Raw genomic sequence first — 18,112 nt, forward strand, 5'->3', positions numbered from 1 at the left:
TTTTTTTTTTAATTCAAATATGTTATATCAGTTATTATACTTCAGAATGTGCACTTAGCTAGTGGGGGCCCATTTAAGCGAACTACCATGCCCTTTGACACATCCTCATTAGTTTTTGAGAACATTTTTGTTTCCTAGCATAGCAAGATGTTCCAGGTTTACCTTATACTTTCCTTCTCCAGAACTGAAATAATCAGCCTGTTTTCTCCAAGAAGCCATGGTTCATTTTAGTAGGGCATTACATATAGAAACCAAGATACTGGCATTAAGTGTGTTTGTTGCCAATGTGACATCCATTGCTTCTAGGCTCACAACTTCTTTAGGATTACCCTTGCTAATGAAGTTCACAGTTAGACCCAGTTCAGCAAATTCATTTCATTTCAACTGGTATTTTTGGGCAGCAGGGGTGATAAAATGAAAAAGATTCATTCTTTATCATTTGCAAGCTTACAAGTTAGGGTGAAATAGAAACCTAAATCCTGAGTCTATGCAAAGGAAATTGTGATAATAAATGTTATTATAGTAATACAGAGAATAGGAGATTCTTTTTCATTTTGCTTTTGTATTTTTTAGGAAAAAGAGTAATTGTTTCCTAAAATAGACACGAGTGTCATCTCCTTGATAACAAGGGTTTGAATCTAATTTAACTCCGTATCTGTATGCCTTAGATTCCTCATCTAAAGAGTATTTTTCTTGGTTGATGAATAAATTTCTTTTAGAAGAATCAGTGCAAGGCTGGACCCTATGAGGCAGAGTTCAAAGGTGTCCCAAAGGTCCAGCTTTTCCAAACTGGTGTACTACTCCATCTCTAATTCCCCCCCACCCCAGTATTCTCTGGCTCATCTTAGGGTTCCGTAATTTACCGCAATGCCTCATACAACTCACAAACCGTAAAGGTAATGACTCGTATGGTTATGGAAGCTGGAAAGTCTGAAACCTGTGGGTCAGGCATCAGTCTGAGGATTCTCCTCACTCGTGGTTGTAGAGATAGGTCACATGATAGGTCAAATAATAAGCTGCTGGCTCAAGTTTCAAGAACGAGACATTAGAAGATAACAAGCTGGATGCAGTATCCAGAACAAGAGAGAGAACTTTTCCAGGACCTTCATATATATTGGATGAAGATCATATCTTCAGGGAAACTAAGCGTGGTCACTTGAGTCACACCCTCTAGTAAGATAGTGACTCAAGATGCTTCCCACCCTGATCCTGTCTCACTCCAAAATGGGACCATGATCCTAGCCATGGTGGTGGTGGTGTTGTTATGTGCAACCCCTCCTTAAGTTTCAGAGGTGGTATCACTACAGAAGTAGATTACCCAACCTTCCTTGTGAGGAGTGGCTGCTGGGTTTGAACTGTCAGCCTTCTGGTTAGCAGTCAAGTGCTTAGGCACTACACTACCAGAGCTCCCAATCCTAGCCATAAAGGCTAGGATTTACAACATGTAACAAATGGAGGACTCTGACTCCATATTAAGTAATTCACTACACTACAGTTGGCATGTGAGGAGTTAGCTGCAGGGATCCAGGTGAGGAAAGGGAACCCAGGCCATGCCCCAAAGTGGCAGGGCAGGAGAGTGGGAGAAAGGAGAGGAAAAGGCCCAGAGACCAGGACAGATGAGGATTCAGCCACAGATGGAAGAGAGGAGAGGAAAAGGCCCAGGGACCAGGACAGATGAGGAGTGAGTGGCAGGGATCCAGGTGAGGAGAGGGAAACCAGGTCATGCCCCAAGGCAGCAGAACGGGGGAGAGGGGAGGAAAAGGCCTGAGAACCGGGACATAGCTGCTGTCAGATGGATCTTGGCTCAAGGCAAAGAATACCAGAAAGATGTTTACTTGTGTTTTATTGACTAGTCAAAGGCATTTGATTGTGTCGATCATGACAAATTATGGATAACATTGAGAAGAATGGGAATTTCCAAACACTTGATTGTACTCATGAGGAACCTGTACCTTGACCAGGAGGCTGTTGTTCGAATGGAACAAGGGGACACTACATGGTTTAAAATCAAGAAGGGAGCGCGTCCGGGTTGTATCATTTCCCCATACTTATTCAATCTATATGCTGAGCAAATAATCTGAGAAGCTGGACTATATGAAGAAAAGCATGGCATCAAGATTGGAGGAAGAATCATTAACAACTTGAGATATGCAGACAGTACCACTTATCTTGCTGAAAGTGAGGATGACTTGAGGCAGTTACTGATGAAGATTGAAGAATACAGTCTGCAGTATGGATTATGTCTCAGTATAAAGAAAACAAAAATCGTCACAACTGGACCAATAAACATCATCACGATAAATGGAGAAAAGATTGAGGTTGTCAAAGAATTCACATTGTTTATTTCTACAATCGGTGCCAATGGAAGCAGCAGTCAGGACATTAGACGATGTGTAGCATTGGGAAGGTCAGCTGCAAAGGAACTGTTTCAAGTGCTGAGGAGCAAGGATGTTTCCTTGAGGACTAAGGTGCACCTGACATAAACCATGATATTTCCATTCACCTCGTATGCATGTGAGAGCTGGACAACAAATAAGGAAGACTGAAGAAGAGTTGATGCTTTTGAGTTGTGATGCTGGCGAAGAATGCTGAAAGTACCGTGGACTGCTAAAAGAACTGACAGATCTGTCCTTGAGGAAGTACACCTGAAATTTTCCTTAGAAGCAAGAATGACCAGGCTTCGTCTTGCCTATTTTGGTCATTTTGTCAGAAGGGACCATTCCCTGGAGAAGGATGTCATACTTGGTAAGGTGGAGGGTCGACGAAAGAGGGGGAGGCCTTCAACGAGATGGATTGATATGGTGTCTGCGTTGATGGGCTCAAGTATAGCAAGGATCATGGAGCTGGTGCGGGATCAGGCGGTGTTTCATTCTGTTGTTCATGGGGTCACTGTGAGTCGGAGACGACTTGACGGCACCTAACAACAACAACAGCAGTTGTTTTGTGGGTCAAATGAGACAAATATATGTGGAATACTTAGCCTGCCAATTGAGACTTTGTAGGTATGCAAAATGCTACAGTGTCTGGTAGTAGTCGTCCCTGGACCCCTGGACCTGGCATCCATTCCTTGACTCCTCCTTTCCATAAAAACCTCTATTTTGTTCAGTGTAGTAGCTATTACTATAATTATTAATTTTTTTAAATTATTTTTGATAGAACTTAGTGAAGCTGTGACAGGTGACATGGGAGAAAATGCAACCTTCTCTAAATCTGTTCTGCCCGTGAATCCCGTTGAGATAGAGATTGAAACTCCGGAGCAGGCTAAAATAAGAGAAAGGAGGTAAGATTAGGCACTTGCTTCCATGTTCCTGTCATATTTTTTGTTGTCGTTAGATGTCATCAAGTCATCTCCGACTCTTAGTGACCATATGTACAACCAAACAAAACACTGCCCAGTCCTGTGCCAACCTCACAATCCCTACTATACCTAAGCACATCACTGCAGCCACCATGTCAGTTCAACTTCTTGAGGGCCTTCCCCTCTTTTGCTGACTCTCCACTTTAGCAAGCATGACATCTTCTCCAGAGAACAGTCCCTTCTGATAACATGACCAAAGTAGGTGAAATGAAGTCTGGTCATTCTCGTTTCCAAGGAGCATTCCAGCTGCACTTCTTCCAGGATAGACTTCTTAGTTATTTTAGCTGTCACACAAAATAGACAGCAACACCTATTTAATGAAAACTTTTGAGAAGGTCACAGGAGACCAAGGCTGAGTGTGAGAGTGGTCAGGAATCTTGGTTCTGGGATTCCTGAGTTCAACTTTGGACTTGAATGAGAAACCTCCTATCCTGGGTAGGGCAGGAGATGTTGTTGTTGTTATGTGCCGTTGAGTCAGACCCGACTCATAGTGACCCCTCCTTGAGTTTCTGAGGCAGTGTCACTACGAAAGTAGATTGCCCCATCTTCCTTCCAAGGAGTGGCTGGTGGGTTTGAACCACCAGCCTTCTGTTAGCAGTCAAGTGCCGTAGGCACTAAGCTACCAAGCTTCTGGGCAGGAGATAGGAAGAGGGAATTCTGTTGATTGATTGATTGATTGATTGTGATTTGGGTGAAAGTTTACAGACAAATTCACTTTCCATACAGCAGTTCACATATACTTGGTCTCATGACATTGACTACAATTTATCCCAATGCAATAGTTCCCCTCCCACTTCCTCCCGATAGTTACCTCTTCCCTGTGTCCATCCCTCCATGCACTCCTGCCCCCTGAGCTGTCTCCCTGTGAATAAACAGCCCTTCTTTCTCCCATTATTATTCTCTCCAAGGAGTGTGTTCCTCAGGTAAATGTTCAACGCATGTGCTTGTCTTTTGTTTGGCTGGAAGCCACGGGTGTGGGTTCAGTTGCAGACCTGAAGGGCAGCTAGGGACCATAGTCTCAGTGGTTCTACCAGGCTCTATCAGACCACACCTGGACCCCCCAGGAAGAGGGAATTCTTATGCATTGACCCCTGCTATGTACCAAAGGCTCTGTAGGTTGTTTATTATCTTACTTAATTCTTAGATTAGTACTATGGTGAGGAGCCAGAGGCTCAGAGAGGTTAAGCAACTTTCCAGGAGTCACTCAGCCAGGAAGGAGAGGCACAAAGATGTCAACACTCATGCTCTTTGCACCCATCACACTGCAGAACTTGAGGCAGTGCCCTGCCATGGTAGGGAGCCCTCATTTCCATCCTAGGACCCCTAGTACCACAGGACCCTCTTCGAGCTTGGGAATATGGAGCCCAATACTTGTTATTTAATTGTTTAGTGAATTCCACTGTGTGGTGAGCTCATTATTAGGCACAGAGAGGGGAATTCGCTGAATAAACTCTATAGTTTTCTTGAGGATGCATAGGATACCAACATGAAAAATTTTATACCAGAAGAACATCATACAAATGAGTGTATATTAATTTAACATAAACAGTAAATACTAAAGAAGAAATTAGGTTAGACAGTCAGAGAAGATGTCTTAGAGGAAAGAAGTTCTGAGGCATGTTTTGAGGCTTCATTTGAGAAGAGGGCAGTCTGGGTAGACAATGTGTGAGCTACAGTTTGGAGGTGAGGACTAAATTGTATGCAGAAAATGGTTAGCTTGCAGATTTGCTTGAGTGGCACAGCCTACTGCAGGAAAGCAAGGAGAGTGATCTATGTGTCATTACGAGTAAGAGGAATTGACTGGTGGAATGGGGTTTGATTCCAAGTCCCCACTTTTGATTTTTTAATATGCATTGCAGTGAAAGGGTAAAAATGGAATTTGAGACGTGTCTTCGGAGGATGGTGAAACGCTTCAATAAAGAAGTTCATGAGGACACACACAAGGTAAGGGCAAGGATAGGACATTTTCCTCCTCTTTGATGAGGCAGGGTTATATGGAGGCAGGGCTACAGTCAGTCAAACCTAGATTTTATTTCTGGCTCTGCTACTTACTTTGTAACTTTGGGCAAGTCTCTTATTTTCTCTGAGCCTTACTTTGCTCCTTCATGAAGTGAGAGTTTTAGTAGTGTCTACCTTGTAGAGTGGCTGTGAGGATTAAGCAAAATACTGCATGTAAATCGCATAGCGTGTAGTAGGGCTTAATAATATGTACTCTTCTTCCATTTTCTCTTTTAACTATTTCATAACATTAATACTGATCTCGGCGAAAGTCACAGTGGCTTCAAGTGGTAGTTATTAAACATGTGTTATTGACCTGGCAAGGTGTTAGGCATTGGGGTATAGAGACATGCATAAAGTTTACTTCCTCCTGGGTAGGAGTTTATGATCTCACTGGTGAAGCAAGAAAGACCTCAAAACGTAGAAACTTGAGACTGTATGCTTAGAACAGTGAAAGATATGAGTGTGATTCTGAGTAGCTGAAGAAGGCTCTACTTAAAAGATTAGAGCTGGGTGAGAAGGGACAGCTTGGGGAGATGGGAGAGGAAAGAAAGCTGGGAGAACTGCTCTAGCCAAGTTGTGGAGGAGACCGTGGGATGACCAGCCTGTGATATGTGGAGGACATATGTGTGGGAAGGAACGTCTTTGATGCTCCTCTGATTGACAATGGGAGCTAGACAGGACAGGGATGGGATGGGAGTGTGCAGGTGACAGCAAGAAACATGGTGTCTGCAGCTGCCGTGACATCTGAAAGAATGAAAGAAGCTTCTTTGAAGGTTATAGACTCTGTGTGTGTGTGTATTATATATATGTGTGTGTGTGTATGTATATATATGTGTGTGTGTATATATATATATACACACACACACACGTGTGTATATATATATATATGGAGGGCCTAAGGCACTTGACTGCTAACCAGAAGGCTGGTGGTTCAAGCCCACCAGTCACTCCTCCACTCCTCGGAAGGACAGAAGGAGTTGGGCCCGACTTGACAGCACATAACAACTCTGTGTGTGTGTGTGTATACACACACACACATATATTATACACATACATACTTACAATTTTTTTTATCAAGGGAATGAGCATATAGAAGTGAAATGATAAGCATACAGCACGGACAATTATGGGACTGGAAAGTTCTCAAGGCCCCTAGAGGATTACATGAGATTACTCCTTTCACCTCTTAATGGGTGTTGGAGGTGAAAGAAAGGGAAGAATTGTGATGACTCCAGGATTTGGAGCTTAGGTGAAGAGAGAAGGGCAGTGCTATTGATGATAATGGGGAAGCTATAAGTAAGCCCTGTCATACATACATAGGGTTGCTGTGAGTCAGAATCAACTTGATGGCACTTAACAATAACAGCAAGTAGGGAAGAAGGGAGATGGATTTTGAAGGGAAAATGATGAGAAGCTGTATTTGAGAGAAGGGAAAGACAGCCATGTAAGCATTTCAGTCAGTCGATGAAGAGTGGGACTAGAGATCAGAGGAGGGGCAGAGGTGTGGGGTCAGCAGCAGAGAAGGTTGATTCACACACACAAGTAGAGCAGTACAGTGAGCTCCCTAGTCCCATCTCTCAGCTGTGACCACTGTCAGCTCTCGCACAGGCTCACTCGTGTATACCACCACTCCCCTTTGCTCCTGATCTTCTCTGAGCAAATCCCAGACACTGTAGCATTCCATAAGTCCTTCAGCATGTATCCCTTACAGGCAAGGCCTCTTAGGAAAAGAAGCAGCAGCTTCTTTAAAGCTTATAGATTGATTGATTATTTTTATTTAAAGGGAATGAGAAGAGAGGAGGAGGGTGAAAGACGAAGTCTTGTGAAGTGGAGAATGTTACTATTTTTCTTGTGTGTGGAAATGACTACAACTATTTTCTGCCCACCAAATGTCTTACCATTTGGCAGTAGAATCTCTGCTAGTTTGAGCCTTCCTTCCATATCTTCCCCTTTTTTCCCTTTCCTGTTTTTTCCCAGGTTCACCTTTTGTGCCTGCTAGCAAATGGCATCTATCGAAATCGCATCTGCAACCAGCCAGATATGCGTGCCATTGGCCTCTCCATCATCCCAACCCACTTTACCAAAGTGCCACTGAGAGATGTGAACGTCCGCTATCTCTCCAACCTGGTGAAATGGTAGGGCCCTCACCCTGGCCGCAGAGCCCTGGTATAAGATTTGTGTTTTTCTCAGAGAATAAGGTTGATTCACTCCATACACATCCATTGAGGTGGTGTTAGATGCTGTGTACAACATTAGGCATTGTGCACAGCACTGAAGAGAGAGGAGTATCAGGCATTATCCCTGCCCTGGCAGAGCTCCCTGATACACACCAGGAAATTACAGATTAGTGGGATGTGTGCTCCAAAAGGTGGGCTCTGGGAACTACAGCACATGGGGAAGGGCACTTTTTCTCAGCTGGGTGGTCTGGGAAGACTTCCCAAGGTGGTGAGGTCTGAGTTGGTCTTCACTGTTAAGTAAAAATTGGCTAGACAGGGTGGGAAGAGTAAAACATAGGTGAGTCTCACAGTTCATTCCCCCTTTTGATTTGCTTGGCTATAAACGAGTAGGAATTCCCCTGTGCCCTGACTTCTGACACAAGGGGACATCTTGTTTCTATCCAGGTTTATTGGAACATTTACAATTAATGCAAACCTTTCAGCCAATGAGCAAGATAGTCTACAGACTACATTGGAAAGGAGATTTGCTATTTACTCAGCACGAGATGATGAAGAATTGGTTCATGTAAGTGATGCTTGCTGGCAGCACTGTTTTTATTAGTACTGTTAACTAACAATAATGCCAGTCATTGCATGTCCAGGTGTTTTACATATATTTCCTGTTAAGGCCTCATAACAATTTTAATAGGTACTGAGGCTCAGAGAGGCTAAAATAACTTCCCTGAGGTCATTCATGGCTATTCATAAGGTTTTCCAGTAATATATCAGACATGTTTCATTGCTATTTATAAAGAAATTTGGAAATAGCTACCTAACCTACTGACTAGAAGAGATCAGTATTTGTGCCCATTCCAAACAAAGGTGATCCAACAGAATGCAGCATTTATTGAACAGTATCACTAGTATCACATGCAAGTAAAATTTTGCTGAAGAGAATTAAAAAACGGTTGCAGCAGTATATTGATAGAGAACTTCCAGAAATTCAAGCTGGGATCAGAAGAGGACGTGGAATGAGGGATATCATTTGCTGATGTCAGATGGATCTTGTCTGAAAGCAAAGAATAGCACAAAGATGTTTACCTGTGTTTTATTGACAGTACAAAGACATCCAACTGTGGATCATAACAAATTATGGATAACGTTGCAAAGAATTGGAATTTTGGAACACTTAACAGTGCTCGTGAGTAATCTTTACATAGACCAAGAGGCTGTTGTTTGAACAGAACAAGGGAATACTGCATGGTTTAAAATCAGGAAGGATGTGCATGAGAGTTGTATCCTTTCACTATACTTACTCAATGTGTATGCTGAGCAAATAGTCCAAGAAGCTGGACTGTATGGAGAAGAATGCAGCATCAGGCTTGGAGGAAGACTCATTAACAACCTGTGATATGCAAGTAACACAGCCTTGCTTGCTGAAAGTGAAGATGACTTGAAGGATTTACTGATGAAAATCAGTACACCTCAACATAAAAATCCTCACAGCTGGATCAGTAAGCAACATCATGATAAATGGAGAAAAGGTTGAAGTTGTCAGGGATTTCATTTTACTTGGATGCATAATCAACACCTATGGAATCAATAGTCAAGAAATCAGACTTCATATTGCCCTGGGTCAGTGTGGTACAAAAGGTCTTTTTAAAGTGTTAAGAGCAAAGATAGCAGTTTGAAGAGTAAGGTGTGCCTAACCCAAGCCATGGTATTTTCAGTCACCTCATATGCATGTGAGAGCTGGACATGAATAAGGAAGAATAAAGAAGAGCTAATGCCTTTGAATTATGGTATTGGCCAAGAATACCAAAAATACCACAGACTGCCAGAAGAAAGAACAAATCTGTCCTGGAAAAAGTGCAGCTGGAATGCTCCTTGTTGTTGTTGTTGTTATGTGCCGTCAAGTCGGCCCCGACTCATAGCGACCCCTCCTTGGGTTTCGGAGGCAGTATCACTACGGAAGTAGGATTGCCCAACCTTCCTTCCGAGGAATGCTCCTTAGAAGTGAGAATAGCTAGAGTTCGTCTTACCTGCTTTGGTCATGTTATCAGAAGGGAGGATTACCTGGAGGAGGATATCTTGCTCGGTAGAGTTGAAGGTCAGTGGAAAAGGAGAAGATACCAACAAGATGGATTGACATGGTAGCTGCAACAGTGGCCTCAAACATATAGCAAGGATTGTGAGGATGGCACATGATTGGGTGGTGTTCTTTCTGTTGTACATAGGTTTGCCACAAATTGGAGCCGACTCAGCAGCACCTAAGAACAACAACACAAGGTCATTCATCCAGTTTGTAAGCAGTATAATCAGGATTGTAATCAGAGTCTGTGAGTTGAAAGTCAGTACTTTTTCTTTCTATTTGGTGATCTGATGTATGGAAGCATTTAATTTTTGGTCAAATGCCCTGGAAATGTCTCCATCAAATTAAAATGGTGTTTAGAAGTACCAAGGAAATGTTTTTTCAAAGTGGATGCAAACTCGTAATCTTGACAGCTGTTCCCTGCAATCGTTCAGAATATGTTTCCATACCTTTAAATTTGGGTGAGGATGCTAGCAGGGAGCTTTGCAGTAAGAAAAGGGCATCTTATATTCAGGAAGGATAGAAAAGAATTGTGGTGGAGTACTTTTATGTATAGACAGGTTTTATCACATGCTTTAATATACCTTAGGTAAGGCTCTGAATAAAGCAAGATGTGGTTATATCCCTAGAAGGATCCTGTTAATCCCTGTACTTGTTTGCATGCATCCTTGACTCCCTAGTTGTTTGGAGGAAGAGACTAGACTTTCCATATCTTCAGAGGCTCTCTGTAGTTGTCGTCTTCTATTTTGGCTTTAAAAAGTCTAAGATAATCTGGCATGCCTTTACTGGCACTCAGAGAAAACCATTGTTAATATTTTAGTAGTATCCTTCTAGATTTTTTTCCAGTGTGTATGTGCACACATACATTAGTGTATTTGTTTAAGCAAAATTGGGATCATACAGTTCTCATTTAGAGTAAACAACTCAGTCACATTTAGTATGTGCACAAAGTTGTACAACCACTACCTGTAGTTCCAGAACATTTTCATCTCCCCAAAAGAAAATCCTGTACCATTAAGCAATTATTCTTCATTCCTCCTCCTCCCCAGCTCATGGCAACCACCAGTCTTCTTTCTGTCTCTGGGTTTACCTGTTTTAGCTATTTCCTATAAATAGAATCATATAATACATCAGCTTCTGTGTCTGACTTCTTTCACTTAGCATATTTTTAAGATTCATCTATCTACATTGTAACCTGTATCAGTACTTCATTCCTTTTTCAGGCTGAATAATGTTCTATTTTATGTATATGCACTGCCTTCTAATCGGATCTGACTCATAACAGCCCCTCCTGGGGATTCTGAGGCAGCATCTCTACAGAAGCAGATTGCTCAGCCTTCCTTCCAAGGAGTGTCTGGTGGGTTTGCAGTCAAATGCCTTAGGCATTATGCTATCAGAGCTCCATTTTATGTATGTATATATATATATATATATATATATATATATATATATATATGGATAAACACAATTTGTTTGTCCATTCATCTGTTGATGGACATGCAGATAGTTTCCACAAATTGGCTATTATAAATAGTACTTCAGTGAAAATTCGTATACATGTATTTGTTTGAGTACTTGTTATATTTCTTTTGGGTATGGACCTAGGAGGGGAATTGCTGGGTCATGTAGTAATTCTGTGTTTAACTTTTCAAGGAACTGCCAAATTGTTCTCCACAGTGGTTGCATCATCTTACATTCTTACCAGCAGTGCACTGGGGTTCATATTTCTCCATATCTTGGTAATGCTTATTTTCCTTTTTTTTTTTTATTGTACCCATCCTGGTGGGTATAAAGTATGACCTCATTATGGTTTTGATTTGCTTGTCCCTAAAACTAATGATGTTGAGCATCTCATGTCTTTGTTTGCTATTTGTATATCTTTGGAGAGATGTCTATTGAAGTCCTTTGCCCATTCTTTAATTGAGTTGTTCGTTTTTTTGTTGTTGAGTTGTGAGAGTTATTAACGTATTCTGGATACTACACCCTTATTGTTCCTGTTCTGTAGGTTGTCTTTCTACTTTCTTGATAATATCTGATGCACAAAAGTTTTTAATATGGACAAAGTACAAAATACCTATATTTTTTTTCTTCCTTGTGTTATTATATCTAAGAACCTATTGCCAAATCTAAGATCATTAAGATTTGCTCCTGTGTTTTCTTCTAAAGGTTGAATGGTTTCAGCCCTTGTATTTAGATTGTTGATCCATTTGAGTTAATTTTTATGTATGATGTAAGTTAGGTGTTCAATGGCTATCCAGTTATCCTAGCACCATGTATTGAAGAGACTATTCTTTGCCCATTGTATCACCTGGACATCCTGTTGAAATCAGTTAGACAGATGTATGGGTTTATTTCTGGACTCTCAATGCCCTTCGATCTCTATTTATCCTTAGACTAGTACCACACTGTTTTAATTACTAAAAGTTTGTAGTTCCTAAGTTTTGCAATTGGGAAGTGTGAGGCTTCCAACTTTGTTCTTTGTCAGTATTGCTTAGGCTATTCGCAGCCTTTTGTAATTCCATAATGAATGTGAAGATCCACTTTTCAGTTTCTTCAAAAAATGCTGTTAGAATTTTGATAGGGATTACATTGAATCTGTAGATTGCTTTGGGTAGTATTTTTAGCTTGACAGTACTAAGTCTGCCAATCCATGAACATAAGGTGTTTTATTTAAGTCTTTAATTTCTTTCAGAAATGTATCATACTTTCAGTGTACATGTATGTCTTTACCTCCTTAGTTCAACGTATTCCTAAGAATTCTTTTGGATGTTATTGTAAATGTTTTTTTTCTTAATTTCTTTTTCATGTTGTTCATTTCTGGTATTTAGAAACACAGTTTTCTTTTGTGTGTGTGTTGATCTTGTATTCTTCAGCTTTGCTAAATGTATTAGCTTTAGTAGGTTTTTTAGTAGAATCTTAAGATTTTCTTCATGTAGGGTCAGGTCATTTGCAAATAGAGGCAATTTTATTTCATTCCAATTTGGATGCCATTTATTTCTTTATCTTGCCTAATTGCTGTAGCTAGAATTTTCAGAGCAATGCTGAATAACAATGGTGAGAGCACATATTTCATCTTGTTCCTGATCTAAGAGGGAAAACTTTTCAATCTTTCACTATTGAATACTGTTTATTGAAGGGTTTTCATAAATATGTTTTATCATCTTGAAGTATTTTCCTTCTATTCCTAGTTTTCTGAGTTCTTTTATCATGAAAGAGTGCTGCATTTTGTCAAATACATGTTCTGTGTCAATCGAGATCATGTGGGTTTTTTTTCCCTTCATTCTGTTAATGTGGTGTGTTGCATTGATGGATATTCTTATGTTGAACCATCCTTGCATTCCTAGGATAAATGCCCTCCTAGTCATGCAAAGAATATCAGAAAGATGTTTGCTTATATTTTATTGACTATGCAAAAGCATTCAATTGTGTGGATCATAACAAATTATGGATAACATTAAGAATTCCAGAACACTTAATTGTACTCATGAGGAACCAGTACATAGATCAGAAGGCTGTCATTCAAACAGAGCAACAGTATGCTGCGTGGTTTAAAATCAAGAAAGGAATCAGGGTTGTATCCTTTCACCATACTTACTCAATTTGTATACTGAGCAAATAATCTGAGAAGCTGGATTATATGATGAGGAACATGACATCAGGATTGGAGGAAGACTCCTTAACAACCTGCAATACGCAGATGACACAACTTTGCTTGCTGAAAATGAGGATGACTTGAAGTACTTACTGATGAAGATTGAAGACTACAGTCTGCAGTATGGATTACACCTCAATCTGAAGAAAACAAAATCCTCACAACTGTACCAATAAGCAGCATCACAATAAACAGAGAAAAGATTGAAGTTGTCAAGGACTTCATACTACTTGATTCTGTTAGTCAACACCAATGGAAGCAGCAGTCAAGACATCAGATAATGTATTGATTGCATTGGGCAAATCTGCTGCAGAAGACCTCTTTCGAGTGCTGGAGAGCAAAAAAGATGTCTCCTTGAAGACTAAGGTGTGCCTAACCCAAGCTATGGTATTTTCAGTCACCTCTTATGCATGTAAGAACTGGACAATGAATAGGGAAAACTGAAGAAGAGTAGATGCTTTTGAGTTGTGGTGTTGGTGAAGAATGCTGAGAGTACCATGGAGTGCTAAAAGAACTAACAAATCTATCCTAGAAGTGTAGCCAGAATGCTCCTTGGAGGTGAGAATGGCCAAACTTCGTCTCACCTACTTTGATCATGTCAGAAGGAACCATTCCCTAGAGAAGGATATCATGCTTGATAAAGTGGAGGATCAATGAAAAAAGGGAAGGCCCCCAACAAGATGGATTGACACAGTGGCTGCAAGGATGGGCTCAGGTATAGCAAGGATCATGAGGATGGCACAGGACCAGGCAGTGTTTCATAAGGTCACTATGAGTCGGAGACAGGGCAGTGGCATCTAACAGTGACAGCAGTCATGGTGTATAATCCCTTTTAATAAGCTGTTGGATTTTGTTTGCTAGTATTTTGTTGAAGGAGTTCTGGTAGCATAGTGCCTAAGGCACTTGACTGCTAACCAGAAGGCTGGCAGTTCAAACCCACCAACTGCTCCTCGGAAGGAAGGTTGAGCAATCTACTTCCATAGTGATACTGCCTCGGAAAACCAATGAGGGTTTGCTATGAGTCAGGTCCAACTTGATGGCATATAACAGCAGCAGCAACTTATAAGCACGATACATCTGTGGTTTTCTTTTCTTGTAATGTCTCTGTCTGGCCTTGGTATCAGGATAATGCTGGTCTTACAGAATAAGTTAGGAATTGTTTTTTCCTATTTTATTTTTTGGAAGAGTTTGAGACAGACTGATTGGTGTTAATTTTTCTTTAAATGTTTTATTTTGGATTTTGTTGGGATTTTTTATTATTGATGCAATCTCTATTTGTTAGCAGTCTGTTCAGATTTTCTATTCTATTTGTAAAAAATAATACTTAATTTTGTTGAAAGTTTACACAGCAGGTTTGATTTCTTAAATTTGACAATTTCCACAGAAATTGTACAGTGACATTAATTGTATTTATCACAATGTGTCAAGATTGTTTCCTTTTTGTTCTGTTTGTTCCTTTTCCATCACTCTAGTTTCCCTGCTCCTTTAATTTTTCATCTTTGATTTTGTAAAACTGTTAACATTTTGGTTTCATACTCTGGTAGCATAGTGGCTAAAGCACTTGACTGCTAACCAGAAGGCTGGCAGTTCAAACCCACCAACCACTCCTCGGAAGGAAGGTTGGGCAATCCTACTTCCTTTGTGATACTGCCTCGGAAACCCAAGGAGGGGTCGCTATGAGTCGGGGCCGACTCGACGGCACATAACAACAACAACAACAACTGATAGTTTTAAAGTAGAGCACCAATCTTATGAGTAATATACTTTATTTTCTGTGCCATTCGGCTATTTGGCTAAAGCATGATCTCAGGTGATACGATCAGTTTTGGGTTTAAAGAGTGTCTCAGGATGATAGTCTCAGGGAGTCCTCTGTTCTCTACTGTTCAGTTTATCGGGCCTTTTTTTAAAACCAGTAAGAATTTGAGTTGTCCGTGCTTTTCTCCTATAGTATGCAAGCAGCTACTGTGGCCACAGTCAGAATGGTCGGTGGTAATAGGATACCATCGAGTTCATCTGGTCTCTGGGTGGATGAAATTGTGGCTCTTGTACACTTATTTCTTCTCTGCACTTTTGGTTACCTTCTTACTGTTTGGCTCCTGGAGAGTCGGGACCCATCATTGTGTCTAAGATGGCTGCTGTCAAGCTTTTAAGACCTGCTTGAATAATTTCTTTTAGATGGATTTGGACAAGGCTAATTCTGATGAGGTGGAGGTTAAATATGTCCCAAATGTCCAACTTTTCCAACTGCTATACCATTCCGTCATCTCTAACATCAACAATTCCTCTTCCCCTCAGTACTCTCCCTCCTGTTTTAGAGTTGCATATTTCATTGTGATATCTCATAGAACTCATGAACTCCAAAGGAAATGGCTCATGTGGTTGTGGAGGCTGGCAAGGCCAAATCCATGGGTAAGACATCAGTAATAGAGGATTCTTCTCAATCACCTAGTTGCAAGGTCTGACCTTAATCAGCAGGTCATACAACTGGTTGCTGTCTCAAGACCCAAGAGCCATGGTTAGATGATAATGAACCAGATGCAGGGTCCAGAGCAAGAGATTGAACTTTGCCAGAACATTCCTATATATTGCATGCAGACCATACCCTCAGGGAAACTAAGAGTGGTGACTTGAGTCACACCCTCTAGTAAGTCGGTGACTCAAGATCTATCTCACCCTAATCTTGCCTTATTAACATAACAGACAACTCACTCCAAAACGGGACCATAACTAGGCATAAAGGCTAAAATTTTTAATAAATCACAAAATGGAGGACTGTGCCTAGAAAGGCCATATTAAGTAATCCACTGCATTGCAAGACCCCAGATGCTACTCATTTCACTAGAATGCAAATCATGATTTTTATGAACTATGTTATGCCAGTTGACTGAGTTCTATGAAACTATGGTCAAGTGCAGAGAACCAGTGTAGAAAAGTGTTAGGTTAGGTCAAAGGACTATCTGTATTTGTCTTAAATGAATATATGTGCCTGTACCTACATGTTTGCATCTACATGTACCTATAGATACTTTCAAGGAGCTCCTGTGGTGGTACAGTGGTTAAGGCATTTGGCTTCTGACCAAAAGGTTGGTGGATTGAACTCCAGCCATTCTGTGGGCAAGAGATGAGACAGTCTCAATATGTTTATCTACTCTTGTCTTTTTATAAGGGAGCTCTGGTGGCACTATAACTCTTTTTATAAAAGAAGAGTCATACAATATTCGTCCTTATGTGCTTGACTTCTTTCACTTCACATTATGTCCTCCAGTCTGTCCATATTCTGATATGTTTCATGTGCTCATCATTGTTCTTCATAGTTGTGTGGTATTCCATTTTGTGTATGTACCACAGTTTGCATATCCATTCATCTCACTAGACAATTTGTTTCCATTTATTTGCTGTTGTCAAAAAAGCAGCAATGAACATAGGTGTGCATATGTCTGTTTGTGAAATTATTTTAGGGTATAGCACTAGTATTAAGGAGCTCTGGTGGAGTAGTGGGTAAAGCATTTGGCTGCTAACCAGAAGGTTAGTGGTTCAAGCCCATGAAAGGATGAGGCAATCTACTTGTGTAAAAATTTGCAGCCTTGTAATTAGGTTGTCTTAACCCACCAGCCACTCCTCGGAAGGAAGGTTGGGCAATCTATTTCCATAATGATACTGCCTCAGAAACCCAAGAAGGGGTCACTATGAGTTGGATCCGACTTGATGGCTGTGTGTGTATGTATGTGTGTGTTTTATTGTTGAGTTGTTGCAGTTCTCTATAAATCTTAGCGATTGGACCCTTAATGGATAAATCATTTCCAAAGATTTTTTTCCAGTCTGAAGATTGTCTTTTCACATCTTTTGACAAGCCTAAGTTTTTATGAGATCCCATTTATCGGTTTTGTTTTCTTTGTGCATTTGTTGGATTCTTTATCTTATTTCTACAAAAGATTAGGTCCCATAGTTTTCTTCCTGTAGACTGTTTCCGGCACATTATTGCATACATTATTTTATTTAAACCTCCCTGTAGCACTCTGAGAAAGACACCAAAAAAAAAAAACAAAAAAACCAAACTCATGCCATGAAGTCGATTCCAACTCTTAACGACCCCCTTTGGGTTTCTGAGGCAGTAAATCTTTATGGAAGTAGACTACCCCGTCGTCCTTCCGCAGAGTGGCTGGTAGGTTTTAACTGCCAACCTTCTGGTTAGCAGTCAGATGCTTTAGGCACTATGCCACCAGAGCTCCTTTGAGAAAGACAGCAGGGTTTATTATAGAAGAAGAAATTTAGGCTTAGAGAAGTCACTCAGGTAATGATGAATACCCAGTTACTTGAACTTCTAAAACTGTGCTCCTATGTGGTACTAAACATGCTAAACCTAGAAATTAATAATGACACAACACTATCAACTAATGTACAGACATTATTTGGATTTTCCAAGTTTTCCCACTGATGTCTGTTTTTGGTTCCATGATCCAACCCAGGATACTACATTGAATTTATTGTCATCATGTCTCCTTAGTATCTTCTAATCTATGAGTTTCTTGGTCTTTCCTTTTCTTTCATAACCTTGACAGTTTTGAAGAGGAGCTAGTTAAGAATTTTATAAAGGGTCACTCAAGTTTGGTTTCTTTGATGTTTTCCCATCCCCTCTCCTCACTCCCTATTTTTAATCCCAGGAGAAACAAGGCAAAAGTAATTATTTTCCTCATCATCACATGACTTTTTACAGAACATCTATCTTCCAGTTTCTGATTGTCTTTCTCACAACAGTACTGTAGAAATTAATGAGAAATATAAGGACCATGCGATCTCTAAAGGAAGATCTTGCTCAAACACATTACACCATTGCTATTTTAATTCCCCTGATG

At 40.5% G+C, this 18,112-nt stretch overlaps 1 protein-coding gene across 1 annotated transcript in view; it reads left to right on the plus strand.

Moving 5' to 3' along the window:
* Positions 1 to 18,112, plus strand: part of XPC (XPC complex subunit, DNA damage recognition and repair factor) — an 85,032-nt gene that overhangs the window by 17,709 nt on the left and 49,211 nt on the right. Inside the window, exons 4-7 of the mRNA XM_007950602.1 lie at positions 3,157 to 3,280; positions 5,218 to 5,302; positions 7,337 to 7,494; positions 7,981 to 8,101. Of these exons, the coding sequence (XP_007948793.1) occupies positions 3,157 to 3,280; positions 5,218 to 5,302; positions 7,337 to 7,494; positions 7,981 to 8,101 (488 nt within the window). The remainder of the gene's footprint in view (positions 1 to 3,156; positions 3,281 to 5,217; positions 5,303 to 7,336; positions 7,495 to 7,980; positions 8,102 to 18,112) is intronic.

The sequence above is a fragment of the Orycteropus afer genome, unplaced genomic scaffold (genome assembly GCF_000298275.1).
Source record: "Orycteropus afer afer isolate SDZICR_OR568_19922 unplaced genomic scaffold, OryAfe1.0 scaffold00282, whole genome shotgun sequence".
Taxonomy (NCBI): domain Eukaryota; kingdom Metazoa; phylum Chordata; class Mammalia; order Tubulidentata; family Orycteropodidae; genus Orycteropus; species Orycteropus afer.